Genomic DNA, 13,569 nt, shown 5'->3' on the forward strand with positions numbered 1-13,569 from the left:
TGATGTTGATAATGACACTGAGGACAACGACGACGACAACAAAGATCGAGTGTTGCGGAGAAGTGAGGTGACAGATGGGTGAGAGGGGTCAGGTCAAGATCACCTGAGACCTACTCTGGTAAAAATAACGAGACCCAAACAATAATCTTCCTAACCATTTACCCAATCATATCAAACCGCGATAAACCCCGCGAACTTTCGGGCAGTGATCAGCACCTTCTGTGTGTGATCTGATGGCCCGTGGACCGTGACGGGGTTCATTTCACGCAGAAGGCTCACAGCGGTAAACACAAGATACGGTGACAGCGATATCTCTCTCCTCTCATCATAGTTTACTGATAACCTACTACGATGTGTAAACAGTAGGGGTTAGGGTCTCCCTGTCCATCCCTCTATCGATGTAAGTTTGAAATTTTGGTAAGGACAGGAGCTGTATTGTTTTTGTTGTGAGGGTTTCATTTTACGCTTTTTATGAGGTGAGTGTTTTAGAATTGGGAGAATGGGGTTGGGGGGGGGGGAGTTAGGGGGCGTGTGCGTGTGTGTAAGAGAGAGAGAGACAGACAGACAGACAGACAGACAGACAGACAGACAGACAGACAGACAGACAGGAAGACACAGTGTAAGAGCAGTATTACGAACAATGCGAATCGCATAATCGCTTTATTCGTAAAATGTTTGCAAGCAATCGCAACACTCGCAAGGCCACTCGCAACGTTCGTAATAGGCCTACACCCGCAAGACATTCGTATATAGACAAGTTATTTATTATATAGATTTGTATGCATTCGCAATGATCGGTAAGGCTTCGAATTTTCAATATGTTTTCCTATCCATCTCTTTTTTTGCCGAATACAACATGTTCATATTCGCTAGGATATTCGGCACAGTGTAAGACAGGCATAAGAAACGAATCACGTAAGCGTTCTATCAAAGTGTCATGCAAGCTAAAACGAACACTACCGTTCATTCTTACCCATGTCCTGGCCGAGAACACACGGTGACACACACAGCAGGCAGACCAAGAGTAAACCGATCCTGGTACGATCCATTTCTTGTTGTTGTCCACACAAAACACACAGCACGTCGGGAATCGGGAATCAAAACCCACACAGCTCACTTCGTTGCTTCCCGTCTGAACTTTTTCCACAAAATAAGTCTGAATTTTGTCCAGATTATGTCGTAGCATTTTAACACAAGGAAGTTGAGAATATTTGCACAACACCACAGGCGCAAGGACAAAGGTGCCATTTGTACACTACTTGCACTCGCTAACAGAAACTCTGTTGGCGATGAGACGCGAAAGGGAAAGGAGAACCATTTAAGAAAAAAAGTGCTCCTGTGCTGAAACAAGGATACCAACACAATCTTTTTGTTTTAAACTGCAGACCGAGAAAATACGAAAATATGACGGATTTGCTGGTAAGATAATTTTAAAATAAAAATAAAACACGTACTATAACAGATAAACAAAATGACGCGAACACGCACTTAAAAATACGATCAGTCGTGCAGGCACAAACCAGGAGCACACCAAGAATACGCACAGCTTCTGCTTGTTGCTTAGACTTGTTGACGGTTCAGTGACTGTTGCCAATGCATCCATACAAAAGTCGTAACGGCATGCAGCTTGTAATGTTAATACCTGACGTGAAAAGCCCACTCCGCCCCACAGAAGGTTTGCAAAAGCGATGACATATTTTCACGAAAACCGCAATGCATTCACAAAAGCATTCAACGACATGACATGACACTTTCAAATCCCTTGAATGGCTATTTAGCAAACGTAAACCAGACACACATTATCGTGGTTTCTTCTTCTTCTTCTTCTTCTTCTTCTGCTTCTTCTTCTTGTTGTTCTACGACGTTCGTGGGCTAAAACTCCCACGGTACACTCGTGTTTGTGCACGAGTGGATTTTTACGTGTATGACCGTTTTAACCCCGCGATTTAGGCAGCCATACGCCGCTTTCGGAGGAGGCATGTTGGATATTTTCGTGTTTCTATAACCTACCGAACTCTGACATGGATTACAGGATATTTTCCTTACGCACTTGGTCTTGCGCTTGCGTGTACACACGAAGGGGGTTAAGGCACTAGCAGGTATGCACATACGTTGACCTGGGAGATCGGACAAATCTCCACCTTGACCCACCAGGCGAGGCCGGGATTCGAACCCACGACCTAGCCTGGAGGCTGGCGTCTTACCACCAAACCATTGTGTCCGCCTTGTGGTTTATTCTAATATAACTTGAGTGTTATTTTTTTTGCCGCTCACTTCAAAGAAATGAAGATACGAGCTTTCTTCTCAAGAACAATTATCTACTTTAGAAAGCAATAATGATTGAAGCTACGAGTTTTTTTCTCAACATACGGGCGACATGACAATAGACCTGAGTGTTGTTTTAGTTCGCAAACCTCAATAATTGAGATACGAGGTTTGTGATTTACAGCGACGACATACCGAGTGAAGGGGGACTGTCTGTGTTGAAACTTGTAGTTGTTAGTTTAAATGCGGTATGTTTGTGTTGTCTGCTTATGATATGTATATTTCCCACATGTGAGTGTTCGGAACTTTCAGCCGCTGAAAGAAGGGCCCACAAAGTGTAGCGGCTTCACAACCTATACACTATCGAGGATTCAGGTTTGCTGAGGGCGGACAAAAACCTACCCATCCAAGTTTACAAAGGTAAAGAAGCAGAGGGGGGAATAACATGATATCACGCTGAGAGAATGCGAGATGCACAGAGGGCGACGGAAAAAAAAGACAGAAACAAACAAGTCGCGTAAGGCGAAAATACAATATTTAGTCAAGTAGCTGTCATTTTTCAGCAAGACCGTATACTCGTAGCATCGTCAGTGCACCGCTCATGGCAAAGGCAGTGAAATTGACAAGAAGAGCGGGGTAGTAGTTGCGCTAAGAAGGATAGCACGCTTTTCTGTACCTCTCTTTGTTTTAACTTTCTGAGCGTGTTTTTAATCCAAACATATCATATCTATATGTTTTTGGAATCAGGAACCGACAAGGAATAAGATGAAAGTGTTTTTAAATTGATTTGGACAATTTAATTTTGATAATAATTTTTATATATTTAATTTTCAGAGCTTGTTTTTAATCCGAATATAACATATTTATATGTTTTTGGAATCAGCAAATGATGGAGAATAAGATAAACGTAAATTTGGATCGTTTTAGAAATTTTTATTTTTTTTTACAATTTTCCGATTTTTAATGACCAAAGTCATTAATTAATTTTTAAGCCACCAAGCTGAAATGCAATACCGAACCCCGGGCTTCGTCGAAGATTACTTGACCAAAATTTCAACCAATTTGGTTGAAAAATGAGGGCGTGACAGTGCCGCCTCAACTTTCACGAAAAGCCGGATATGACGTCATCAAAGACATTTATCAAAAAAATGAAAAAAAATGTTCGGGGATTTCATACCCAGGAACTCTCATGTCAAATTTCATAAAGATCGGTCCAGTAGTTTAGTCTGAATCGCTCTACACACATACACACACACACACACACACACACACGCACACACGCACACACACACGCACATACACCACGACCCTCGTTTCGATTCCCCCTCGATGTTAAAATATTTAGTCAAAACTTGACTAAATATAAAAACATATATTAAAATAGTTTGTTGATTGGTTGCTGCTTTTTAAAGTCCCTTTATTCTGTTGGGCTATAATTATAATAAAGTACTGGTTAGTCTATAACAAATAACTGATATAAATAAATTGATGACACATTTGCAAATGGTGTTGTTGTTGTTGTTGTTGTTGTTGTTGTTGTATTAATTGCTGTTGTTGTTGTTGTTGTAGTAATTGCTGTTGTTGCTTCCGATATCCAGCACTAACCCAAACAGGATAAGCTGCTGTCATAATTCACTATCAGTGTGAGTTCATGAACATTATACACTGTAGAACAAGTAACAACAAAACAGGATCAGAACAATATAACGATTGATTGTCAATGTAATATTGGCTACTTGTCTCGACTCAAAATCACGTTTTAAAAGATAATGTCCGGTTTTGTTCCCATTTTGATTTCGCTTATCATCTTATCACACACTTGTACCCCTGTTTCAACAATCGGCATAACCATCGCCTGAAACTATGTTTCGTACTTAATGCTATTATGTTAGTTAGTATAATAACTATAATTTCCTCGTGGTCTGGTTGTACAACTATGTTTGACTTGAAACATGCGTGTTATCTATTAGTTCTTGTCTTTAATTCCATCGAACTACCAACACCTATATCGGGTTGTGTTTTTTTGTTTGGTTTTTGTTTACCTCAGTTGCATGCAAGGCTGCTTCAACCAATCTATTTTGCCTCTTTCGTCTTTTTTTTTTTTTTGGCGGTGAGCATATCCTTCTTCATTGGTCTTTTTTTATGAAATTTTAATTTTGTTTTCTTTTATTTATTTTTTTAATTTTTTTATGGACTACAATTTTTTCCTAGTAGTTTGTGCGTTTGTTTGCGTGTATGTGCGTGTGTGTGTGTGTGTGTGTGTGTGTGTGTGTGTGTGTGTGTGTGTGTGTGTGTGTGTGTGTGTGTGTGTGCGCGTGCGTGCGTGTGTGTTGTTGTTGTTGTTGTTCTCATAATTCTATTAAATAATACCATTTTCAGCGGGACAATACATAACGCTCGATAGACAAAAGGCGATAATTTACAAATTACCAATTACAGTACTAGCTTTCAGCACAGCATCATACAGCGCATATATAAACAACTTTACATTAACAGCACTATACTACTAGTTATCTATATTCTTATACACAGTTCAATTTTACTAGAAATTTCGAAGTCGAGCTTGGTTCTGAAATAAGACCTTCATGTTAGTTTTTGGATTTCCGTACTTAAACTGGCTTATGCACATTTTCGATATCAATATAAGGTGATTAATTATGAAGGTTTTCTCTCTGGGGATATCACGTGTGAAATACCCAAAAAGAGCCTCTTCGCATCTTAACTTTATATTTTTGCCTGTACATTTAAATATGTACCCTTGACATTCCTGCCATATGGGTTGCACTGCTCTACACTGCCAAAAAAAGTGCTCGATGAAGTCGGTCTCGTTACAATACTGACAAAGATTTGTTTGACGAATTCCCATCTTATGTAGCAACATATTGGTGGGATATATATTGTGTAAAATTTTCCAATGCAATAGACGAAGACGGGTTTCTGTCGAGCATTCGTTAGCTAATTTCCAGTGTTTTTCTTCTAATGTAATATTTAATTTGTTCGACCAAAATCCAGCTGAGGCGAATTTGGCGTGGAGATAATTGTATAAATGGCATATGATCAGAACGGGCCTGACCCGTATCACGCAATAATAGAGCTTTAATGGCAGTCTGTATTGCATTATATTCAAATAGGCGAGACTGTTTATATCCAGTTCGTTCACATATTTCTTCTGTACCACGGCAATGATTCTATCGACAACAGCATACACTGACAACTTAAAAAGATGTTTCAACAACTGTGTTATGAAATCGAATGCACTTGGAGTCAGTTTTTCTTCCAAAGTCAGAAAGCGTGTAGCGGTGTGCATGTCTGCGCGAACATGATGCGCGTAAGAAGTTTGTCTGCTATCAAAACCTGAGATCAGCACATCGACGCAAAAACTGTCATTTTGTAAGTTTGGAACAACAAATCAAGGTCATAACAGCTATATAATCGCTTTTGTGTTTTCAGCGTAGCAATAGGGTCCGATATTTAGACTCGAACAAGTATAATGCGACTCGTCTTCGACTCGTCGGCAGTATACTTGTCTCGTCTAAATATCGGACCCTATTGCTACGCTGAAAACACCAATAGCTGTTAATACTGTAGTGTTTGATGGGGGGGGGGGGGGGGAGTGCCGTCGAGTTTGAGAATGCAGAACACAACAATACAACAGCAAAACTGGCCAAGAGAGCTAGCACACGTAATGACACACAGATTGGTACACCCGCAAACATACAGAAAAACACAACACACACACACACACACACACACACACACACACACACACTCACACACACACACACACACACACACACACACACACACACACACACAACACTCTGACTAGTGTTGCAGTTTACCTTTGAGTTTGTAAAGAAACCAGACGAGGTTATGAGCTTTTGTGTGTGTTTTTGTTTTGTTGTTGTTTTGACAGTGCATATAATTTAAAAACAACAACCAATTAACAGCATTAACACCGCGTTTTACATCATGCTTTATCTACAATAATATCGAACATGATTGAACATACATTTGAACCGAACTGTGGGAACGAGCAAACAACTCGGATCATATTACACTTTTACATTAAATCAGATTCTCACGTCATATTAGACTCTCACACGAAACTACACACTCACATCAAATTAGAATGTCATATCATATCAGACTCTTACAACAAAATAGCCACCAAAATATATATTTCCGGTGAAGCCGGAAATTGTACTTTGTCGGTGCATAATTTCCGTTGTGTGCGTTCGAGCTTAGATGTCGTGCACAGTCATAATTAAACTACCACATTCGCAAAAGCTACTAGCGACTACATTTTGTAACTGTATTCTTCATTGACCTACACTTGATATATAAAAAATACGCAAACGTGAGCGTGCAATGAAAATACAAACAATTCCTGTTATTATATCAATATTTTTTTAAGCATAGGGGATGGGGGTTGGGTGGAGGAGGGGGTGTGAGAAACATAGTAAATAAGGCACAGTTGTGATTACAACGATCCATTACAAAACAACACGTGAGCTTAACTAACACCAAACAATATTCTAGAAAAAATCCAACCTTATGCAAATGTACACGACTTGTAAAACAGAAGCAGGAAATAAGTTCCAAAGATGAAGCAGCTGTGCGAGCTATAACAGAGTTTCTAAAATCATTCGGGTGTTATTCACATAAAGGCTCTCTATTATCTTGGAGAGACATCATTTCTGGCGAAAACAAAATCAACAGTAGGAAGTTTGAACAGTCAGTTCGGGAGCTGAATATACTTTCATGTGATGGCATTGCATGGTGTTAAAAAACTTATTCTGATTCTTCTTCTTCAGCGTTCCAGAATGTTCTGGTTACGTGTGAGCTCGTTTGCCCATTTGGGTTCCCCACACTATAATCTGAGAGCATATATATCGTCAGCTCACTCCGCTTTCGTTGAGTAGGCATGCTGGGTATTTTCGTGTTTCCATAACCCACCGAACTCTGACATGGATTACATGATCTTTTCCGTGCGCACTTGGTCTTGTGCTTGCGTGTACACACGAAGGGGGTTAAGTCACTAGCAGGTCTGCACATAAGTTGACCTGGGAGATCGGAAACATATTCACTCTTAATCCACCAGGCGACAGCGACCGGGATTCGAACTGACGACCTCCCGATTAGGAGGCCGACGTCTTACCACCACGCCACTGCGCCCGTCTGACTGATTCTGATAAAACAGGGTCTGAAGTGTTCACGGTGATTTCCAATGTAAACAATCACCTTATTGCAAAAAACATGGTGAAATTGGCAAAATTGAACATGTAATAATCCTTCTAATTTGTTTAAAGTAGCTAAAGATGCCGAGAAATCCCCCCAAACTAGCGTTTCAAAACGATTGCTTCCTAAACTATCGTGTCACCTCTGGTTATAATAACACAACAAATGAGCTGGATCGATCATTGTACAACCGATCAACAACACTTTACAGACAGAAAGTTAGAGAACAGACACAATAACATGTCACAATCCATGTATGGTACATTTCACAATATTAAAATTATCATTGCTATCAGCAATTTCGGGATGAGGCCTAAAGAATAGAGTGGGAGGTTACGGAGGGAGAAAGGGGTGGGATGAGACGAGGAGAGAAAGGAGGGAGGGGAGGGGAAGGGAAGAAGGTGGGGAGGGAGAAGGGGTGTTGAGGGAGGAGGGGAGAAAAGAGGGAATAGGGGGGGGGGGGAGAAGAGGGTGGGATGAGACGAGGAGAGAAAGGAGGGTGGGGAGGGAGAAGGGGTGTTGAGGGAGGAGGGGAGAAAAGAGGGAATAGGGGGGGGGAGAAGAGGGTGGGATGAGACGAGGAGAGAAAGGAGGGAAGGGGGTGAGGAGGGAGGAGGGGAAGGAGGTGGGGGTGGGGGAGGAGGGGAGAAAAGAGGGAATAGGGGGGGGGGGGGGGGAGAAGAGGGTGGGATGAGACGAGGAGAGAAAGGAGGGAAGGGGGTGAGGAGGGAGGAGGGGAAGGAGGTGGGGGTGGGGGAGGAGGGGAGAAAAGAGGGAATGGGGTGGGGAGGGAGGAGGGGAGGGAGGAGGTGAGGGAGGGAGAAGAGGGAAGGGGTAAGGGAGGGAGAAGGAGGTGGAGAGGGAGGAGGGGAGGGAGAAGGTGGTGGGATGAGATGAGGAGCGAAAGGAGGGAATGGGGTTGCAAACACTGTTGTTTGAAATTGTAGATATGTACAGTTCATATAGTTCGTTTTGATTCTCCTTAGCTGCTGCCTCTTGTCACCTTGCAATGATTCCTTTACGTGTTTGCATAGATGTTGTTTGATTTGTTGAACTCTTGGACCACCTCGTAGCAGTATCTGTACTGTTCCTGGAACACACACACGAATATATTTTAAGAGAGAGAGAGAGAGAGAGAGAGAGAGAGAGAGAGAGAGAGAGAGAGAGAGAGAGAGAGAGAGAGAGAGAGAGAGAGAGAGAGAGAGAGAGAGACTAGCAATGCACTTATGTTAACTGTAGCCCACAATTAAATGGACGACAGACGATCCCTTGTCAAACACACACACACACACACACACACACACACACACACACACACACACACACACACACACACACACACACACACACACACACACACACACACACACACACTAATACACACGCGCGCACACACACGCACAGATCCCCCCCCCCCCCCACACACGCAATCTTCTCATCAACTGACCACAGAGGTGAGGGCCTCAGGTCTGACAGTGTGCAGCTGTCTAACGGCCATGTACACGTCAAGCTCTGCGTCACACGCCATTCGGCTGATGACGTCCCACAGTGCACACACCACGCCGCTCTGGGACGCTCCGTCACTGTGGATAATCGTACAGGTTAGAAATGTTTACGTCTACAGACATTAGTATAGTGAGGAAAGAGCCTCAGAAACCATAGGTATTTACACAAACACAAACTACCTACCATTCAAATATAAAAGAGTAGCAATTATTCTAGCGTCAAAGAAAAAACAAACATCAAGCCCTTTTTTAAAATAATGAAGCACCCTTTGCTTTTAGTAAATCGTTTACGTTCTGAAATACCTTATTTTTACTAGAGTATCAATGTTGGTAACTTACATGCACTGTACAATGACAGGCTTGCCTCCCCTGTCGTTGTGTGACGTGTGCAGAGAGGTGAGGAGTTGAAGCAGGTCCGCCATGTTGTCTGCCACCTGTCCTGTCCACCCCGCGTAATGCAGCACTCTCACTTCTCTGCTGGTGTCCTGTGTTAGGATACAACAGTGAGGTTGATTCTCACCAGCTTGTAGACCGGTTGTTCTCTCAGTTGCACATTGTTTTCCAGCGTTTTACATTATTATCTAACGTGTTAGTTGTGCGGGCATCCCACTACACAAATCAAGCAGGAACTCTTTTCTGGCGTGCTTTGTAACTTATTAGAATAAAGTATCCATTAATAGGGCAAAGCAAAATATTCAAGATAAAGCTTCTGAATGTGTTTCTGACAATGTAAGAATCTTTACTTTGAAAGATAGTTCGAGATTTATCCCAGTGAATAAATGCAACGGCTATTAATTGAGCCTGATATACAACTCATTCATGTAAAGGGAGTCAACGAACCTATAATAAACAATGAAAACAGGTAAGTTATCAAAGTGATCGGTGTGGTACTATTTCAACTTTATTCAAACACACAATTCACGCATCAAATTCAGTAAACTCAAGAACAACACTAAACGCGTTAAATACCCGAGAGAATGGTACACATTAACTGTCAATAAAACGTATTACCCAGTAAATGTTGCTGTATAATATGGACTGAAGGGAATAACAGGGGGTGCACACGAGAGCATGTTTTGACTGTGAAAGAAAGTTTGAGCTTGGCACAATAAGATGTTTGTTTTTAAATAAAATGTCCACACACACAAACTACAGTAATTGATAGCGAGAGTATACTACATGGAAGCCTTACGTCTGTCTTCATTTCCAGCATGTAGCTGCAAAGAGAGTCGCCCAACCTCGTCATGGATCTGAGTTTGATGGTGTAAGGACCCGTATGTACCGTAGACGTGGCATCCTTGGGCCAGTACCGACACATGTCCTGTGGAACCGACACAACCATCAGATTAAGTTTGCATGTGTGTATAAAACAAGCTCGAAAAACATGTAATGTATATAATGTCAAGAGGAGTTATGATATATTCCTATATTGTGTAAAACTAAGATAAAATGTAGTTTGTCTTTTGTCAAACGAACAGTATTGTGGATCACGTATGAGTCTATTGGATTAAACTGAAGTGTGTCCTTTTATAATACTAATGTTATGTACATCATGTCGAGTGTGACACTACTGCTTACTTCCTTTTGAATTTATTTTAAAGAGCATAAACAAGTAAAGATATGAATGATCTGGAATCAAGGTGGTCTACACACATCTTTGACTATGTCAGCAAATTATATTAAAGATTACCTTCTTTCCCTCTACAGCACCAATGCTGACGATGGTATTGACGTCACATCCGTCCACCAGCCGCCAGAAGTCCACCAGTGTGTCTTGCAGTGGAAGTTGCGTCATGATGCTACCTCGCTGCTGAAGGAATGTCTGTTATACGAGAGAGCTAGATTTGTGCGTAACAACATGCAAACAAAAATGTGTGATTTGTTTCTTGCTATCTGGGTTCAGTCAGATACAACAACATTAAGACTACGATTTAACTGTACAATAAAGCCTTACAATAACACAAACTACACAACCACTGTGTTTCAAATACTCTTTAAATCTATGTTACGACAATTTGATATGCTATCAAATGGTGTTCTTAAGTATCGAGTCTAAGGTATGCTGGTCATGGAAACGATGATATAAGTCGTGTAGAAGTAGTTGGAAGTTCGGGTATACTTTGAATTTGTTGAATTCGTTAATTATATATATATTTGCTCTGAACGCTACTTGCCTATCTTGCCAAAAAACATCACTTAAAGCATGTTCTCAAAAAGTCTTACCGCCATGTAGACAGCGTTGATGTACTGGTTCCTGCCCTTCATATGCTTGGTGAGATACACCAGGTGCTTGTCGTCTGTAAACGTGACATGTAAACATGTACAAACATCAAACATGCACTCACATGTCCACATACTGATTATGAGCCTGACTTTCACAAAACACTTATGTGACACAAGCTGATTTTTAAAGTTAGATGATGTATACAAGTTCTGTTAATTGACACTGTACAACATTACTGACATTAAATTAAGTGTAAGTTTAAGACACACTCGATTGGATGGGCTGGGGTGCACAAACCGAAAGTTGTTGCTACCCAAACGGGAGAGAACAAACCGCGGGTTCTGATTTTTTGAAATACATCTCAGTTTCAACCAATCCAACACACTGTGGGTGGCTCCCGGTTGGATGGAAACTTTGTCGTGCACCTCAGCCCTGATGTCTAACTCAACTTGACGGCTTCGTTAGACAATCAACGTTATTTCGTGTGGAAGAAAACGTCATACGCCCGAGTCTGAATGAAGAAAACATCATACGCCCGAGTCTGAATGAAGAAAACGTCATACGCCCGAGTCTGAATGAAGAAAACGTCAAACGACCGAGTCTGAATAAAGAAAACGTCATACGCCCGAGTCTGAATGAAGAAAACGTCATACGCCCGAGTCTGAATGAAGAAAACGTCATACGCCCGAGTCTGAATGAAGAAAACGTCATACGCCCGAGTCTGAATGAAGAAAAAGGAGATGATAGAGAGGGAAGCAATCCCACACTGACTGAACAATGTGGTCAGATAACTTAATTACAAAAGAATAAAGGTGTTAGGCAAAGCCTACTCTCACAACCTAGCTGTCTCTTATAAATACAAACACTTAATACCGACGCACGCTACATTTAATGAAATACACTTTTTTTTCAAACACATTCACATTTTCTGGCACACGACTGCTAACAGGAAGAACAGAAGACATGTGAGGATGTTAAGATGCTCGGCTCACCAGGCAATGCATCAGGGTTGCGGTTCTTGGCCCTGTTTTCCTTCATATTGGCCGTGGTGTAGGTCGGGGCTGTCCGCATCTTGCACAATGTCTGACCACAATACAAGTGTAAACAGTAAACTGCAACTCCCACTATCCCTTCACACTCGTACAGGAAGACACACACGCAGACAGGCATTCACTTTAACAAAGAAACACACACGAAGACAGACATACATTTTAACACACAACATGCAGGCAGACAGACAAACAGACAGACGTACACATAAACGCGCACATGCACGCATACACACAAGCATACACACAAACATACAAACATGCTTCAAAAATAAACACTGTCAGCCCAATTTTAAAGAAAAGATGACCGTTGGTGAGACAAACATTATTAGAAAGAGCACTTAAGGTATTAGAACACACCTGACAGTACGCTGGAGTAGCCTCCCTTCCCGGATTTAGAACGCGTTTCGTGTCGTAACAGATTATCCACTTATTAGCCATATCCGTATGCAAAATAATGAAATAAACATTAGGAAATGTCAGAAGTTTACAACTATCGACATTCTCTATCAGTGCAATAAAAAACAATCGTTAGAACTTGCATTTACGACATGTCGTGCGTGAGAACGTGTCACTGTAAACAAGCACTATTCTTGCCTGGCTGAAGAACCATACGAGTCAATCTAAAACAGACAAGTAGATCTAATGGAAAGCAGTCTGCGGATAAACATAACAAACTGCTGATGAAAAAGTGTGTTCGTCCCTGCTCTGGATAAAAGACATTGGACTGATGACAACGTGGCAGCGTTCACGCGAACAGATTTTTTTCAGATTAAGCTTATCGCTTCTACATTTTATTGCACGTAGCCTACTTGGGGCAGATCAGAATTTCACACTGGAAGATGACAAATTGGTCTTGTGAGTTGAGAACCACATGTTCTTTGCCGACAGAAATCACGATGGGACAAGATGCAGATTGTGTTGAAGAGATGTTTGCAGATTATCGCATCTACATTTTATTGCTCAGATCAATGCACGAAGTTGGGGTAGATCTGAATTTCGCAATGCCGGAAGACGACAAATCGGTCTTTTGAGTTGAGAACCACATGTTCTTTGGTGGCAGAAATCACTATGGGACAAGATGAGGATTGTGTTGAGGAGGTTAATACTGACTGACTTTAGATGAAGAGTTCCTAGACCTGGTTTTTGTAGACTGAGAGGCATCATGATGATATCCTGTGGTTTTTTTTAACGTTCTTGGTGACAACGCGCCAGAATCGCACGAAGATCGAACTCTCGAAGAAAACAAGTTTATCGCTGAACATCGGAAATGTGAAAGTATTAC

General features: G+C 41.5%; 2 protein-coding genes across 2 annotated transcripts in view; both read right to left on the reverse strand.

Moving 5' to 3' along the window:
- The window catches only part of LOC138965698 (uncharacterized), a 268,534-nt gene extending 267,326 nt beyond the window's left edge, over positions 1 to 1,208 (reverse strand). Inside the window, exon 1 of the mRNA XM_070337874.1 lies at positions 974 to 1,208. Coding sequence (XP_070193975.1) covers positions 974 to 1,049 — 76 coding nt within the window. The 5' untranslated portion in view covers positions 1,050 to 1,208. The remainder of the gene's footprint in view (positions 1 to 973) is intronic.
- A 7,099-nt stretch (positions 1,209 to 8,307) lies between these two features.
- Positions 8,308 to 13,569, reverse strand: part of LOC138965702 (receptor-type tyrosine-protein phosphatase epsilon-like) — a gene marked incomplete at its 5' end in the record, with an annotated part of 28,255 nt that continues 22,993 nt past the window's right edge. Inside the window, 7 exon segments of the mRNA XM_070337877.1 lie at positions 8,308 to 8,596; positions 8,954 to 9,089; positions 9,351 to 9,496; positions 10,204 to 10,332; positions 10,702 to 10,833; positions 11,235 to 11,308; positions 12,228 to 12,318. Of these exon segments, the coding sequence (XP_070193978.1) occupies positions 8,525 to 8,596; positions 8,954 to 9,089; positions 9,351 to 9,496; positions 10,204 to 10,332; positions 10,702 to 10,833; positions 11,235 to 11,308; positions 12,228 to 12,318 (780 nt within the window).

Source organism: Littorina saxatilis, linkage group LG4 (assembly GCF_037325665.1).
Source record: "Littorina saxatilis isolate snail1 linkage group LG4, US_GU_Lsax_2.0, whole genome shotgun sequence".
NCBI lineage: Eukaryota > Metazoa > Mollusca > Gastropoda > Littorinimorpha > Littorinidae > Littorina > Littorina saxatilis.